This window comes from Zosterops lateralis (genome assembly GCF_965231275.1).
Source record: "Zosterops lateralis genome assembly, chromosome: 7".
NCBI classification, from domain to species: Eukaryota; Metazoa; Chordata; class Aves; order Passeriformes; family Zosteropidae; genus Zosterops; species Zosterops lateralis.
In genome coordinates, this window is record NC_139767.1 from 15,482,423 (window position 1) to 15,497,667 (window position 15,245).

A 15,245-nucleotide genomic window follows, 5' to 3' on the forward strand; every position below is an offset into this window, starting at 1 on the left:
TGATCTGAAGTCCTAGAACATCCCAGTGAAAAAAACTTTAATGCAGCTTCTCAGGTTTTAATTCAAAGTCCAAAAGTTTTATTGTATAGGCAAGAGAAGTCAATTTATGTCACAATCATTGTTTAATACTAAGATAAGTTTTTAGGTATTTCTGCATTTTTCCCCCAGACTTGTGCTGAATATTTTAGAAGGCAGAAAATCTTTAAGACTTTTAATTAAAACTGCAATATTTTAAATTCATCAGTTTTAACACTCTTGAAAAATACCTGTTTAATCAAGGAATCTAGAAAGGACTTATTTTCCTTGCCAAGTGGAATAGTGAAAATGGGTTTTTAAAAGACTTACTGGTGTGAGGAAAAGAATAGTGACAAGAGCTAAGGCAGCACATTCAATGTGTCTATAATATGTCAGAGCAATTCCCAAGCATCTCCTGACAAATTGAAAAGTCAGTGTAATACTGGGCTGTGTGTTCCTTTCAAGGAAAATGAGTAAGAAATATGTTAGTGCTGACTAGCAGAGTGTTATGAATTTAGCATGTTGAAGTCTGAAGAATGGAAGAAGCTAACTAAGATTTTCCACTGAGGTTTTTATCTTCTGTTGATGGAAAGCCTAAGCTTTTATGTGGAGAAACATTTCCTTATAAATAGAAAGCTGAAAATGAAATAGCTGGAGCTGTTTTATAGAAAATTTAACCAAGTTTGAGGAATGTTTAAACAGCATAGCAAATGAGTCTAACTAAATTTAATACCCTTAGAGCGTGTGTAAGGTTGTAATGTTTGTGGAATGTTTTAAAATATAAATTACTATAATAAATTGGGTTTTTGAGCTTGTGTGAAAATTTAGGGAATTGCCTTGCGTCAATATAAACAAGGCAGAGCTTAATATCTGCTTTTAGATCACCTAAAAGCTGCTGTTGGGCATCTTGTACCAAACAAATTTATGAATTTTCTTACAATTAAATACTCTTACAAGGAATAATTTCACTGTAAGATGAGTGATTTTCTTATAATTAGTTATGCCTGCTGTAATTGAATTTAAGCATATAATACACTGCAACAATTCAGAATTTTGTGTTTCTGTATTTGCTTCTAAGCTAATTATGGACAGTTTTCTTTCCACTTGTTAATACCTGTGCACTTTTCATTATTGCACAAAATATTTTTTAATTGTGATACAAATAAAAAATATCATCAACATGAGGATTCACATATTCAACTGCATTTTCTTTGCCATTTTTGTGGTGAATTATTATTAATCCTAGTTAAAGGCTCCCAACTTCAGAGTTGTTTTCTAATTATCATAAATGTCTATATATTTAAATGTAAGTAAAATTACTACTAAAGTCTGACCATGCAATTTATACCAGTCATTCCAGGTGCAAGTATTGGAAAATGACAATATTCTGGTACTGATATAACTGGAAATCAAGTCACTTAAGCTGTGTGTATGTGGACACTCCTTACTATTTTTTTCCCTCCAAGACAAATTTATCACGTAAAAAGTAACAAACACAGCACAGCAGACTCTGCTTTATTATCCCTAAAATCCTCACTCTTGCTTAATATTGCTAGAATAGAGAAATTAAGGATTTTACAAAAGGGGAATTGTGCATTAAATAATAGAGTGCAGGGTTTCACCTAATTAAAAGTACAGGCTGAAGATTATTGCATCCAGATGTTGGTCATTATTTTAATTTGAAAGAGAAATTTTAAAAATTAGAAAGATTTTGCTACAGCTGTTTATCAGTAATAGACAAAATAAAAGAAAATTGCTTTTATATTGTGCTCAGGATTCATCTTTTTAGATTTCAGTAGGAGGCTGGGAGTACCCAATTCAAGTCACAAGATATTAGGGGATTTTGGGAATGTTTTCTTGAGAAAGTGAACAATTTAATTGCAGGATATTCTAAACCAGCAGTATTTCAAGAAGCATAGAAGGATATACAGTGGGAAGGATTTGGCCTTCAGATGCTTGCTTGGGGAAGAGATGAACTGGAAAAATCTCTGAGAAGGCTTTTTCTCTAGGTTCCCTTATGGAAGGAAAGAAGAAGTAAAATAAGTGAGACAAACTTCCATCTTTTTAGGTATACAGTGCAGGTATATTGAAGCACAACCGGAACACAAAAATAAAGATGGGTTTGTTGAAATATGTGGAATTAGTTTTCTTACTAAAGCCCTTAAAATCTGATTGAAACATTTTAAGGCTATTGAATTTTTTGTGCTAACTTTTTTTTTAAATTGGTAGTACTGTAAGAAAAGTCAAAAGCAAAAGTAGATTTAATATTAAAAAAAGCTAAATAAAGCATTAATGTGGATCTATACTGTGGATTTTTGTTGTTGCTTAGACTTTCCATGGCAGAAAAGTGAGAGTGTTCGCCACAGTAGAGAAATGACATCCCAAAAGTTGATGTATATTTGGGTCACTACAGTAGAAGCCCAAGTCAGTTCAGTATGGATATTTGAAAAAAGAAAGAGGAGTTAAACAGGCAATCAGTTCTAATTAAGTAAATATGCCTCCAAGTGGTACCTATATGCAAACTTGTACTGATTCAACAGAATCCATTTTAAAGCATCTTAAAGTACCTGGCTCAATTGTCAAAATATTTCTGATTCTATGCTCGAAATTCTTAAGTGTGATCTTCTTTTTTTCCCTTCTGTCACTGCCACTAGAAAGGTTCATGATCAGATAAGGCAGAGTTATTTTTTGGGTGGACTTATGATTTTGGGTAAGATATCAGGGAAACCGTACAGTGGAGAATGCCAAGGATGATGTCACAACCTGCTGTAAGGGAGGGTCATCTGACTGAAGTGATTACCAGACACTCTTAGCAGATATTCTCTCACTGCAAGCATCTATTATCTAGGCAATAATTTAATTTGCTCTTGATTAACAGGACTGAAGGGCTGTTTGCCATGAGAGTGTGGTCTTACCAGGAAGTTTCTTGTCTTTGTTATCCTGACCATTTTTCCCTGCAGACACCTTAGTAACTGCTGCTTCTGCCTGTGAAACTGTGTTAAAGAATGTAGAATGTCACTGCTGAAAACTCTTGTCATTAAAACCATAATTTGCTGGGAAGCTCCTCCTGGTAGAAATACTGTTTTAAATCATGATGACTTTCATACCTATAACAATACACATTTTCCAATGCTTATATTATTACCCTGCAGTACATTACTTTTCTATGTGTAATTGACTAAAGTGGATTTTTTTCCCACTAGGAATGGAGTTACAAAGTGGAACAATTGGAAGGTGAAGCATTTAGGATCTTGCTTTCAGAGGACTATACAGAAAAAGAACATCTAAAACTTTCAAATCAGAAAATCTGTCTGTTGCAAGAAGAAGTGTGCTTCCATATGGAAGAAAGGAAAGCCCTGCTGCAAGAGGCCAATGACTTTTTTCATGCTGCTGGCAAGGTTGGTAAGAAGCCAAGTTTGTAATAATAACCTGACAATAAAACTATTAGTGTGCTCTTGAAGGCTAGTGGATGTGGGATTATGCAAAAAGTAGGCTAAACAAGGCTAAACAAATTGAAGTGGAAAATTAAAAATCCAATTACCCTTTTTATATGACTTTTTGCCTCAAGCTTCTATCCAAAATGCCAAATCCATTCAAAAACATGCTCTTTTTTTTTTATATTTTTTTTTAATATTATTTTTTTTTTCTTTACCTATATTCAGTGCTTGATTTTTGAAATAAGGTATTTGGGAAATATTTATTTGCCAAAGAATTAGGTTTAAGATTTTTTTTCTGTGGAGACCAGAAACAATGTCTATACTTGCAGTGGTCTCCACAGGGGCTAATTATAATCAGTATTATTAATAATACAACCTTTTTTCCAAAATCTTTCAGGTAGAAGAGTATTTAGAAAAGTTTCTTTTTAGGGTGTCCAAAGACCATATGGTGTTCTTGTATTTTTTTTCGGGTATACATTTTTAAGATCATTTATAGAAGTTTTAAAAACAGATAATTTCCAAGGATAGTTCCAACAACAGAAATATTAACATACGTTTTTCTTTTTTCTTCAGGTACTTGATGGTCTTGAAAGTATTGAGAATTACCATAAAATCTCTGTTTCAGAAGGCTTACATTTACCTATACTGACACTGAAGTATGAGGAAATGCAGGAAGCAATTAAAGTTTGTACAGAAACTACCATGCAAAAAGGACGGACTTTAGTTAATAAAGCAGATTCTCACAGGTATAAACATAAGTTTTTGATGAAACTAAAGTAGAGAAAAAACTTTTTTACAAAAATTCTTATGATGAATATAAATGTAAGTAGTAAATAACTTGATGTGTGGGGAGAGGGGGTTAAATCAAAACTTCAGTACTTAATTCTATGAGGTAACTTCTTTACAATCTAAAGTGGACTGCCTCAAGTATTCAGGTTCTGAATTGGTTTCCTGGTATTATGGTTTAAGTTATAAGACAAGCCACTGTTTGTAAATTGGTGGGTTTTTTTCTCCCAATAAAACAACACTCTTAAGGAACGGTTGACTTAGAATGTATATGACATTTTTTTTTCAGCTACTGGAAAAACACTGAAATAATTCAGAGTCCAAAGAAAACATTCTTTTTAAAGTAGAACTGGTATGGCATATATTTTCTCATTTAAGGTCTTCCATTTGTCATTTTAGTTTTTAGATAGTATAGCTAGAGTGAAAAGTGAAATGAGCTATTTCTCAGTGAATCAGGCTATGTGTCTTGTGAGAATTAATGTATCTGTCTTGTGAATCTACCTTAGGCACTGAAGACAAATGGTTTGTTTGGAAATTCCATTCCTCTATTTTACTAATTATCAATTTTATTTAGATTAATCTTAATATTTCTCTTGGTTATTTTTCTTTTAAGGGAAATAATTCAAAATTCATAAGTTACTCACCATGCACATCAACAGAATAAATGATATTTTTTCTTTTTTTTTTTAATCATAATTATTCTCTGTGTTGAGCAAAAAATGAGGAATAAATGACAGTTCTACTTTTCCATTTTAGTTCTTGGGTGTCAGGAATTCAGAAAATGATGGAATATGTTCAAAAAAAAGTAGATCAATTAAATAGCAAGTGTGAAGATTATGAAGGACTTACTTTCAAGAAACAACAATGGACTGCCTCACTTGAAGACCATCTGAATAAGGTACATCATAGATTCATATAATGGTTTGGGTTGAAAGGGACCTTCAAGAACTTCTCATTCAAACCCTTCTGTCATGGGCAAGAACACCTTCCACTAGATCATGTGGCTCAAAGCCCCATCCAGCCTGGCCTTGGATGCTTCCAGGGACAAGGCAGCCACAGCTTCTCCAGGCAACCTGTGCCAGTGTCTTACCACCCTCATAGTGAAGAATTTCTTCCTTGTATCTAATCTGGACTTGTCTTGTTTCAGTTTGAAGTCATTTTCTCTTGTTTTCTCATCACTCTTGAACTTTCTTATAGGCCCCTTTAGGTACTGAAAGGGTCCTATAAAGCCTTCCCAAAGACTCTCTACTCTCCAGGCTGAACAACCCCAGCTCTCTCAGCCTGTCACCACAGGAGAAGTGCTCCAGCCTTCTGATCATCTTTGTGATGATTATTATCATCATCACAGCACATCTTCTTAATGCATTCATAAACAGTGCATTGTATTTCCATAATTTAGCTACAATGAATATTGAAGTTGAATCAAATAACAGCAAGTTTTTTAGAGAGAGCACAGTTGTAGTTAGAATGCTGAATGCTCTTACCAACAAGAAGGAATTGAAAGCTGTTCTGAAAAATTGAGCCGTTTCTACAAGAACATTTAATAGTGATGTTCAATTAAGCATGGATTTGCTTGGATAATGAACCATTATAATTTGTTCTTTTGGAAAAGAAGTGAGCAATCAGTCCTGTGACCTGTAAGCAGGTTTCTTATACTGCTTCTGTTTTATGTGGCTAAAGATAAACATAAAAGTGTGGCAAAACTGAGGGTTAATAAGCAGGTTGAATGAACCACAGTAAATTTTCAGTAAATCTGAAGGAGACTAGATTCTATTCACTATAAAAATTTCTCTTGTTAATTAAGGTATTGACGTATCAAGGACATGACAGCCTTCTTCAAAAGGTTGAATGTCATCTAGTATCCCAGATCCTTTAAATACCTTGTCAAGATGGAATATACAAATAGCTTCTAAATAAGTTTCCATGTGTAAATTCAAATTAAAAAAGTGAAGTCTTTTAGCAAGGTTCATATGAAGGAAACCAGGAGTGTAGACCAAGGAAGTAAATCAAATTTAATGACTGAATAATTAAGTCTGCAATCTGATATTTTGTATTTGCATAATGTTTATAATGAACTATTCTCAATGAAATGTGAATTCAATTTGCTACAAATTGGCCCTTTTCATACCATTTGTGTATAGAAATGATGTCACTACTGCGTAGTGAATCTTAACCTAAAAGTTAAATTATGAAGGCAATTTTTACTTAAAATATAAACCTCAATTTGAACATAAGGTTTCAATCTGCCATTTGTTCCAATCACTTTTTCCCCAGGCTTGCATTAGAGAACATTGTATCATAACACATTTGTTGATTGCAGTGAAGTGTGCTTATTGCTATATTGCTACCAAGCAATAAACTTTTCATCCCAACTCTCTAAAGTATCCCAAAGAATCTGGTGGCAAATTCAATTGCCCCTCAACCTCATATAATAAAGTTTGAACCTCAATTAGCAGCCAATTTTTAAGAAAAATGTTAGATGTAAATTGACATGTCTAATAATAACTATGTGTGTTGTGTCTGGCATCATCTGCCTGTGCTCTTCATAATCTACTCTGCATTACAGTGCATATATAATATCTTAGTGACAGTGGAAGGGAATTCTGTACATATATCTGCACAAAAATAGGTCTCTCGCCTTGTCAGAGAAGCTTTAAATGTACTTTCTGAAAAAAACCTGGAGCAGAATCAAAGTATTTCTGCCAGGGCTATAATAGCAAGATTATAATGCAGTTGAACCATATTGAAATCACAAGCCTCAGATATTTAAGATAAAGGAAAGCACTGTCACTAAAATGAGAGCAGACAAGAAGGAGTTTTGATCATGCCTGTTGAATAAATAGTAGAGTTTTCTTCCTTTATATTTTAATTCCTGGCTTTCACTGACTACACGTGATATTAAAGCACAAGTTAGACCCTTTCTTCATTTTTTTCTCTCAGCCCCACCATTTGGGATTGAGGGGTGTGTGTGTGGGTGAGCAGCTGTGTGGTATTAGTTGCGAGTTGGGTTTAAACCATGACTTTATGCCCAGAAATATAATCTTCTCACCAACAGACAAGTGTTACCTCATTATTTTTCTGTAAAAAGTGATATTTTATACTGGTTTTCTGATGTCTACTTCTATAAATTAACTATATGAATAATGCTTTCAAATAAAGGTGTCACAATCAATTAAAAAACTCGCCTCGATGCTCGCAGTTGGTATGGAGATTGGCTCATATTTGTGTGAGTCAGAAAGAGTTTTGAACAAACACCTTGAACTGTCTAAACAAACAAAGGTAAGAAAACCTTTCAATAATGTTAAGTGCTTTTAGATACAAATGCTTCCTGTATGTAATTCTAAATAAGGTAAGAGGCTGAGAGTTTCTTGTAAAGGAAATAGGTCTATGGTTTGTTTTAAAACTGTAGGTAATGAACAAAACCACAGATAATATTACAGTCCTTAAATCACTGTTTTTCTCTACTGTCTCTGACTGTGTTGTTTGTTACTGCAAGACTTCAAATGTGGATTGCTACTCCTATGTGAGGCACCAGGTTTAATAATTATCTAGACAGCCAGAGTCAGAGAAAAATCTTTTTGTGGTTTATTATGCCAAATATAAGGGATGAACTGGCAAAAAAGAAAAAAAGTAGTTCCCATTTGGAGAAACTGTAAAAAGATCCATTGGCCATGTTGGGAGTGCAGCCATTTAACCAGAGCCCTGCAGCACCCAGCTCTGTAATGTGAGGCTATTTTTAAGTCCTCTCCAGGGCCTTTCCCACTCCCATATCAGCCCTGCTGTATCTGAAAGTGAGTTAAAACTACTTGAATCCTTTCCATAGCCTTGGCATAGGTGCATATTTCAGCCTAAGCTGAACAACATGGCTGTGTGTATTTTAGGAGTATCCTATGTAATTTCAGTACTTAAAATTCCATTACCCCTGCAGATACCTTTTTTATTTCAGGTAACAGTTTATGGAGTCCAAGGGGTGGATCTGTACAGTACATGTGGAAATAAAATTTACTTTAAAACAATTCTGGAGAGCACATAGTAACAATATTAAAATCTCCGCACATAAGCAAGAATATCTTTTTGTTTCTCAAGAATTTATAATAGTTTTAAGTGTCTTTTCGCCAACTTTTTGCATGACAGGATGTTACTTTTGTTTGCTGCAATGTCTACTTTTCCCCAACAGATATATACACTCCTATAACTATACACATCTTCTATTTCTTCTGGGGACTGTGATATGCTAGCTTTCAAGGTAGCTATTTTAATAACTAAACCTATCATTTCTAGGAAAGAAATGGATATTCTGTTATTTAATCTCCATTGTGAGCTCTTCTTCAAACAAGTAATTAAAGAATACATAAGAGAGAAATCCTAGTGAAAATTAACAATGTGATATCAATATTCACAAGTCCTTTCCAGTCATTATATATGTTTTTTTTCCTGTGCTTCTACCTTCAAAGGAAACTTCATGTGAACTGAAAGCAGCTGAGGGAATCATCAAAAATATGGAAGAGTTGGAACCTGAGCAGGTGGCGGCTTTTTCTAGCAGAGCTGACTTTCTGAATAAAGAACTGAAAAAAATTGAAAAAAATATTAGTTCAAAGCTAGAAATTCTAGAAACTTATGTGGCCTTTTTACAGGCAGCTGTAGAGGTATGGAATATTTATTCATTCTATGACTAGACTGTAAAAATCTTACAATTGAAAAATTTGCTTCCCTTGTAGGAAGGATTGTAACTGATTTAGATTTTTCTCCTCTGCATATGTGCACTCTCATTATACACATAATAAAAATGCTTCCATATAGGTATATTCTGAATATGAAATTTACTGATTTGCTTGCTTCATATAACTTTTAAAAATGTCCTATGATATGATCATAGGGACATTTGTTGCTGTCTTACATTACTTCCACTGACATGCTAACACTGACATTCATATGATGGGATTTAAAAATGAAATAAAAAGCAGCCCTAGCTCAAATCATAATCAATTCAATACCAACATAATTTTGGTAGCTGTGCTAGTGGTGTCCAGGACAGTTAATTATCTTTTTGGATTCCATTTTACGATTCTATAATATGGTAGCTGTTCTTTAATATTTAGAAAGAAATTGAGAATGGAATGGAACCTATCAGAATAAAATTAGATTTATTTATTGCATGAAAACTTACAACAAAAAAAATTGTATTACATCTACTTCTGATTATTGGTAATTCAGTTACTTCATATTAAACAGATCAGTGAAAATCCATGCATTGATATACTGGCACATAAAATCCATGTAATGATATGTGACAGAAATTGAGTTAATTGCTGCCACCTGTCTGCTTGCCATCTACTTGTTGACAAGTTATTTAAAACTATTTTATTATTTGGTGTTTGTAAATATTTAGGGACTCATAGATCTTAAAATTAGGAGAAGATTCAGAGGATGCTATTCAAATTTATCATATATCTATAACTTCTGATTATAGCACTCAAGTTTTGATTTGTTTTCTGATATTTGTTTAATGTCTTTCTGTAGGTGAATGATGATATTAGAAATCTGAAAGAATTCTATAATTCAAAGCCTCTACCAACAAACAGAGAGACTGAAAATAAAATTGCAATAGAGTCAGCTAATACTCAGTGGCAAAATACTATAAAGAAGACTTTTTCCACCCAAAATATGGGTTGCTATTTTCTTATTTTAGTAAATGTGGTGAGTATAATCTAATAAACCATATTGAATATTTTATACTTGCCTGTGATGAGGTCCAATCCTTGTTCTATGCCTGATGGATTGTGTACATAGTTTTAAAGGGGCTAATGCTGATATATACTTTCAGAAGAAGAAAGTATTTGAGTGCTTATGGTAATATAAATGTTTCGTGGTTAGCAATGACAGAGCTTAATGACCTAGTCCACGCACACACGTGTAATACATGTTCATGTCTGGTTTTTTTCATGTTGGAAAGCAGCATATACACAAGTACAATATTTTACTTCCACTAAGAGGTTGGGAGTCTTTACTGTCTGAGCATATGAATTCTTCTAAAGAAATGGATGTTAGAGCTACTCCTTTGCAGATAATCCTTCCCAGTGTCTTTACATTCTGTCCAACAGCTACCCTGACTAGGCATCCCTGTTTAATTTTCCAACAACTCTTCATGAGATTTGAGACGTGCAGTCATTCCCTAAGCTACACCTCCTAAAGTAATCTGAATTAATGAGGACAGCCTGAATACCCAGCTGTTCTTCTTGCTTTTATAAGACAGGCTGGGGAGCAGTTACACATTGGGCTGGGAAAGGCAAGGTGGTGTTGGTAAACTACTGTAGTGGTTGGAGCAGTGATAAACTACAGCAGGATGCAAGGTGAATTGGAAAACCAGCTGAGGGAAAGTGCTCAGGCTGTTAGTGTGGCTGCAGAGTGTGTGTCCCTGCTGGATGCAGCCAAGCAAAAGCAAGACAGTCAGAGTAATGGCAAAGTCTCTTAAAATCTTGACACATCTTCGGACATTATCTGCCTAAACACCTGAGTGTATGTTGTCACCATATTCTCTACTACTGTGTTCCCATGATATTCCAAGATTGTAGCTTTTAAATATCTGGAAGATATGTATCATACTAGTAATTTACTAAAATAACTTCTCTTAGGAAAAAAAAATAAATGGGAAAACCAGGAATGGCATTACCCAGTCTTCTGGTATTTCTCATAGAGGTTCTACTGAAAAGAGGAAAAAATACCAAATATTCAAATTCTAAACACTTTAGCTCTCCTATGCTTCAGTGCTGCTTTGTTTATCAGCACAAAGGGGTGGTTTTTTCTTCCTATTTTGTTTTTCAATTGCTATTTACTCTGCAGAAGGCCATTTTGGGTAGTTCTGTTTAGTCAGAAATTCTTTTGTTTTCTCCAAGTATGAAACAGACATCAGTTTGGTCATTACCAACTATGTTTTAAACTCCAGCTTTATTTATGTCCTCAGTTTACAAATTCTGTCTATCCATGCCTATTTCTAGACAATATTAAGGGAAAAGTGTATTTAAAAGTATCAATTTAAAAAAAAAAGTTACACTAGAATAGTTGATGTTTTATGAAGTTTTGTTTAAAATTATGAGGTTTTAATTGTATGTTATAAATATGTGTGAAAAAAAATAAGTGTTTTTTTATTTTCCAGGTAAATCAGAGCTTAATATTAGAAGTCGAAAAATCAATAAAAGTAACAGAAGATATCATTATTAATCTGAAAAAAGAAAGGAAAGAACTGTCTGATCTTTGGGCACTCTGGAATTTTAAAATTACTCAAGTAAAACCCATCAAGCAACAGTGCCAGATATTTAAAGAACAACTAAGAATCGTAAGTAAAAAAGCTAGAAAGAAAGCAAATGTAGCAAATATTTCTAGATTGTTATTAGCTTGTCTGTGACTCTCTCATCAAATATTACTGATCACCACTCTTTATTAAATAATACCTATAAGATACGATTCTTGTCCATAGTCTTTTCTCTGTTCTGTCAGTCAGTCATCAGGAACCATGAAATGTTTTTGATCTTTTTTCCCTTACTCAGATGTACACAAGTCCAAGTCTTCACTTTGAATTCTAAGTTTTAATGAAGTTTAATCAATGTTTTACCAGCAGTGATTTTTTTATTATTATTCTTTTTAAAAGCACCATTTTTTTGAGACTGAACAGTTGCTAAACCAAACTGTGCCCTAACAGTTACTAAACTGAAGTCCAACCAGGTTCGTACAGAAAGAGAATTGAAACCTTCTTGGCACAGGGAGAGTGTGCAGTGTTCCTTAAAAGAAGCACTAGCTAGGCTAGTAGCAGAAGCAGAAACACCAGCTAGGCTTGTAGCTGCTGTATCTTTAGCGCAACTCAGCAGTGCCCCACCACATCTATTATCTCAGAAATAGTGTGTATGTGGGTCCTGCTGTCTTGGCATCTAAGTCTTTTTTCTGCTGTCTTAAAGATAGTTTATCACCCTTGTGATTCAGAAGGTTTGCAACAGAGAGGCTTTACTGGCAGCATTTGAGTGTCTGGTTTGAGGAAGGTTTTTGTTACATATTTAGGTTTGACTTTAAATTCGAGGTTTTTTAAAATTTATTGCAGTTAGAAATGCTGAACTTTTTGATTCTCTTTTAGACTACCCGTGGATTAGAGATTCTTCAAGAAGCCCTCCAGCTTGCAGTACCAGTTGACCTTGGCAGTGACTTTTTAATTGTTTTGGAACTACAGGAAAAGCTGAACCAAATGAAACCACACTATGAGGTGAGAAACCAAGCCAGTGAAGTGAAGGGTGTGCATCAAAGCTCTTTTTGGTCCCATAAACATTCACATCCTTATTGACGCCAGACACTCTGTCTGGGGTTGAAGTGTGTTATATTTCACATCAGTTTTCCAGGAGGAAGTGTTTGAATGTCTTTGTAAGGCAGGGGTGAAGACATTTTACCTTCAGTGTCCAGAGAATGCCTTGTGCCGTGTTAGCTGTGTATTCAAGTGAGACACAAGCACTGGGGTGATGGAAGTACGAGGAGAGCATCAGCTCCATGCTTTTGAATTTAGAACAGGTCAGAGGCTGAAGTAAATCATAGTGACCTTTCTATCTCCTGTGAATGCCTTGTCTAAGTTTGAGCAATTCACTCTGCCATTGCCCTTTAATTATGTTTGACTTGTTTTCATGTAAGGCTGGGTGATAGCTGAGATTCATGCCTATCAACAAGTACAGAATGAAGTGTTCTAAAGTGCAGGGCATTGACTTCTCCCCAATGCAGTTTACCATTGCTAGGTGGTTATTTCATCAAATGTAAAGGAAAAATTGCAATTATGTTTGTGCAAATTTAGTAACTTCTGTAATTTTTGTTAGCAACTGAATGCTGAACTTGAGTACCTGATAAAATTATTGGAATTGCCCAGCCAGAAAGGATTTCCTCTGAAAGAGAATTCTGAGAGAATAAGTGAGCTTATTCATTTCCATCAAACAGTAAAGGATGCAATGATAGAATATGATGAGATTTTCAGCAAGACAGTCAAATTCCATCACATTAAAAAAGAAGTGAGTATAACATTTTAAAATATACATTCTTCCCGTTGTAGTCAAACTCTTTGATTTTGGTTCCTGTTGCTTTTCTTTCCTTTTCCCCAAAGAAATAAGATTAATCAGCCTGGTGAACAGAATTAAAATCTTGGACCTAAAACTGCATGAATATGTAGAATTTAAAACTCAAATCTGAACCCAGTTTTAATTACTGAAACCCAAGGGTAAGGAAAAAAAAGTTATTTTAAACAGACACTGATTTCATTTTTTGTGTATTTCAGCTGGAATGTCTATCAAAATCAGGAGAACTGGATATTCCTGAAATATGTGGGGACCCTGAAAATGTGCACCAGGCTAAAGCCTACCTTGTGAATTCTCAGGAGAAACATGCACATATTAGACAGCTGTATACTCTACTTATTACCCAGGGAGTGGATATCTTGTCTGCAGTGCAGCAACCTATGAGTGTAAGTAGAATGATTTATGAAATCCAGGATAAATATGAAAGATTATTTGACTTACCTGGCTAAATTTCAGATGTACAAATATGTACTACTACTCTGAGAAAAATACCAAGAGAGCTTTAAGGAAATTAAACTTAAAATATAATTTCTTGAAAAAAGAATAATCATAATTTATTTTAGTATGTTTTGTCAAGTTTGAGGCCCTGATGACAATTTCTTGGATCTCTGCATTACAATCCTGCTACTTTGTAAAGGTTGCTTTGCAGATTTATTCTCCTTTAAAGAAAGGATAACAGAAGAACAAAAGAGAAAATGTAATAACAATGTTGCATTATTAGTGCTTCAAGAGTGATTTACATGATATGATGGATACCATTTTAGAAAGGAATTATATATTCAGGGAAGAAATTTTCATTGTCCTGTATTCATTCACTTACTAAGAAAGCAAGACTCTCTTTATGACTGGCTAGATTATTCATATTGACAGTCTGCTCTTGTGACACCATAAATTAGCAGAGAGGAGCTATTTTCCAGGTGGCAAAGGACTGGAGTAGATCACTCCCTCTTTACTCAGAGAAGACACCATGTTTAAGTTGTTACTTTGACCCAAAACTACTCACCAGACTACCAGTGACTGAAGCTGCTATGGCCTTGCTCTCCTTCCAGTGGAGGTGTAATAGTTTAGCCCATTGTGGCTGACTGTGCATGTTCTGCCTCAATGATTTTCATTTTGATTAAATCAATACATTTCCTGAGACTGATAAATTTCTTTGTCTCTTTCCTCATTAGAGTTGCTTGAATGTTTCTGTAAAAAATTTGAAGCAAGAACTTGCTAGATTTGAATGTGATAGCATAAACTGGAGCTCCAGAGTTGATAAGTATGAGGAAGAACTGTCACAGTATTTCGAACACTGCACCACTCAAGAGGATATAAATGAGGTAAATGGGATTAATCCCAACACACTGAATGACTGTTAAAAGAGCTGTTGCGTTCTATAATATACATTACTGTTTACCCTTCCCCTAAATGCTTCATATGTATACACAAAAAAAGATTTTCATTTTAGCAGCAACTTTGGATCTACGCAGTAGCAAAAGTAATATCTGGTTCATGGCTCTGCTGTTCAGGATCCTATCAAGCTGTTGGATTGGCAATAAAATGCTTTCACTGTACCAGGAGGACTGGAAATAGTGCAGCTATATTTTATTTGGCTTTCAGCTCAGTCAGCTTTATCTGAAACATGAGCCTTCATAATTTTTTCTTATGAAGCCAACATTTCAAATAAAAGTAGAATTTGTACATATTGTAGTTGTCAGGCCAACTTTCAGTGTTTCAATGAAAAGTTCAGAAAAATCTAGTACTAACATTTTTTCAGAAACAAAACATATGATACTTGAAAAACTAAGAGGAAAGGGAAGGAAATGTTCATTGGCACAAGAGATTAGAATTTAGCATTATGGAACTTAGGAATAATTACTCAGGTAATATGATTATCAATGTAACATCTTGGTAGGCCAAATACAAATGA

General features: G+C 34.3%; 1 protein-coding gene across 1 annotated transcript in view; it reads left to right on the forward strand.

The window, feature by feature from the left end:
- CCDC141 (coiled-coil domain containing 141) overlaps window positions 1-15,245 on the forward strand; it is a gene marked incomplete at its 5' end in the record, with an annotated part of 58,505 nt that overhangs the window by 17,883 nt on the left and 25,377 nt on the right. Inside the window, 11 exons of the mRNA XM_083865827.1 lie at window positions 3,219-3,413; window positions 4,026-4,198; window positions 4,995-5,136; window positions 7,398-7,517; window positions 8,693-8,884; window positions 9,759-9,935; window positions 11,392-11,571; window positions 12,361-12,486; window positions 13,082-13,270; window positions 13,534-13,713; window positions 14,506-14,655. Of these exons, the coding sequence (XP_083721953.1) occupies window positions 3,219-3,413; window positions 4,026-4,198; window positions 4,995-5,136; window positions 7,398-7,517; window positions 8,693-8,884; window positions 9,759-9,935; window positions 11,392-11,571; window positions 12,361-12,486; window positions 13,082-13,270; window positions 13,534-13,713; window positions 14,506-14,655 (1,824 nt within the window). The remainder of the gene's footprint in view (window positions 1-3,218; window positions 3,414-4,025; window positions 4,199-4,994; window positions 5,137-7,397; window positions 7,518-8,692; window positions 8,885-9,758; window positions 9,936-11,391; window positions 11,572-12,360; window positions 12,487-13,081; window positions 13,271-13,533; window positions 13,714-14,505; window positions 14,656-15,245) is intronic.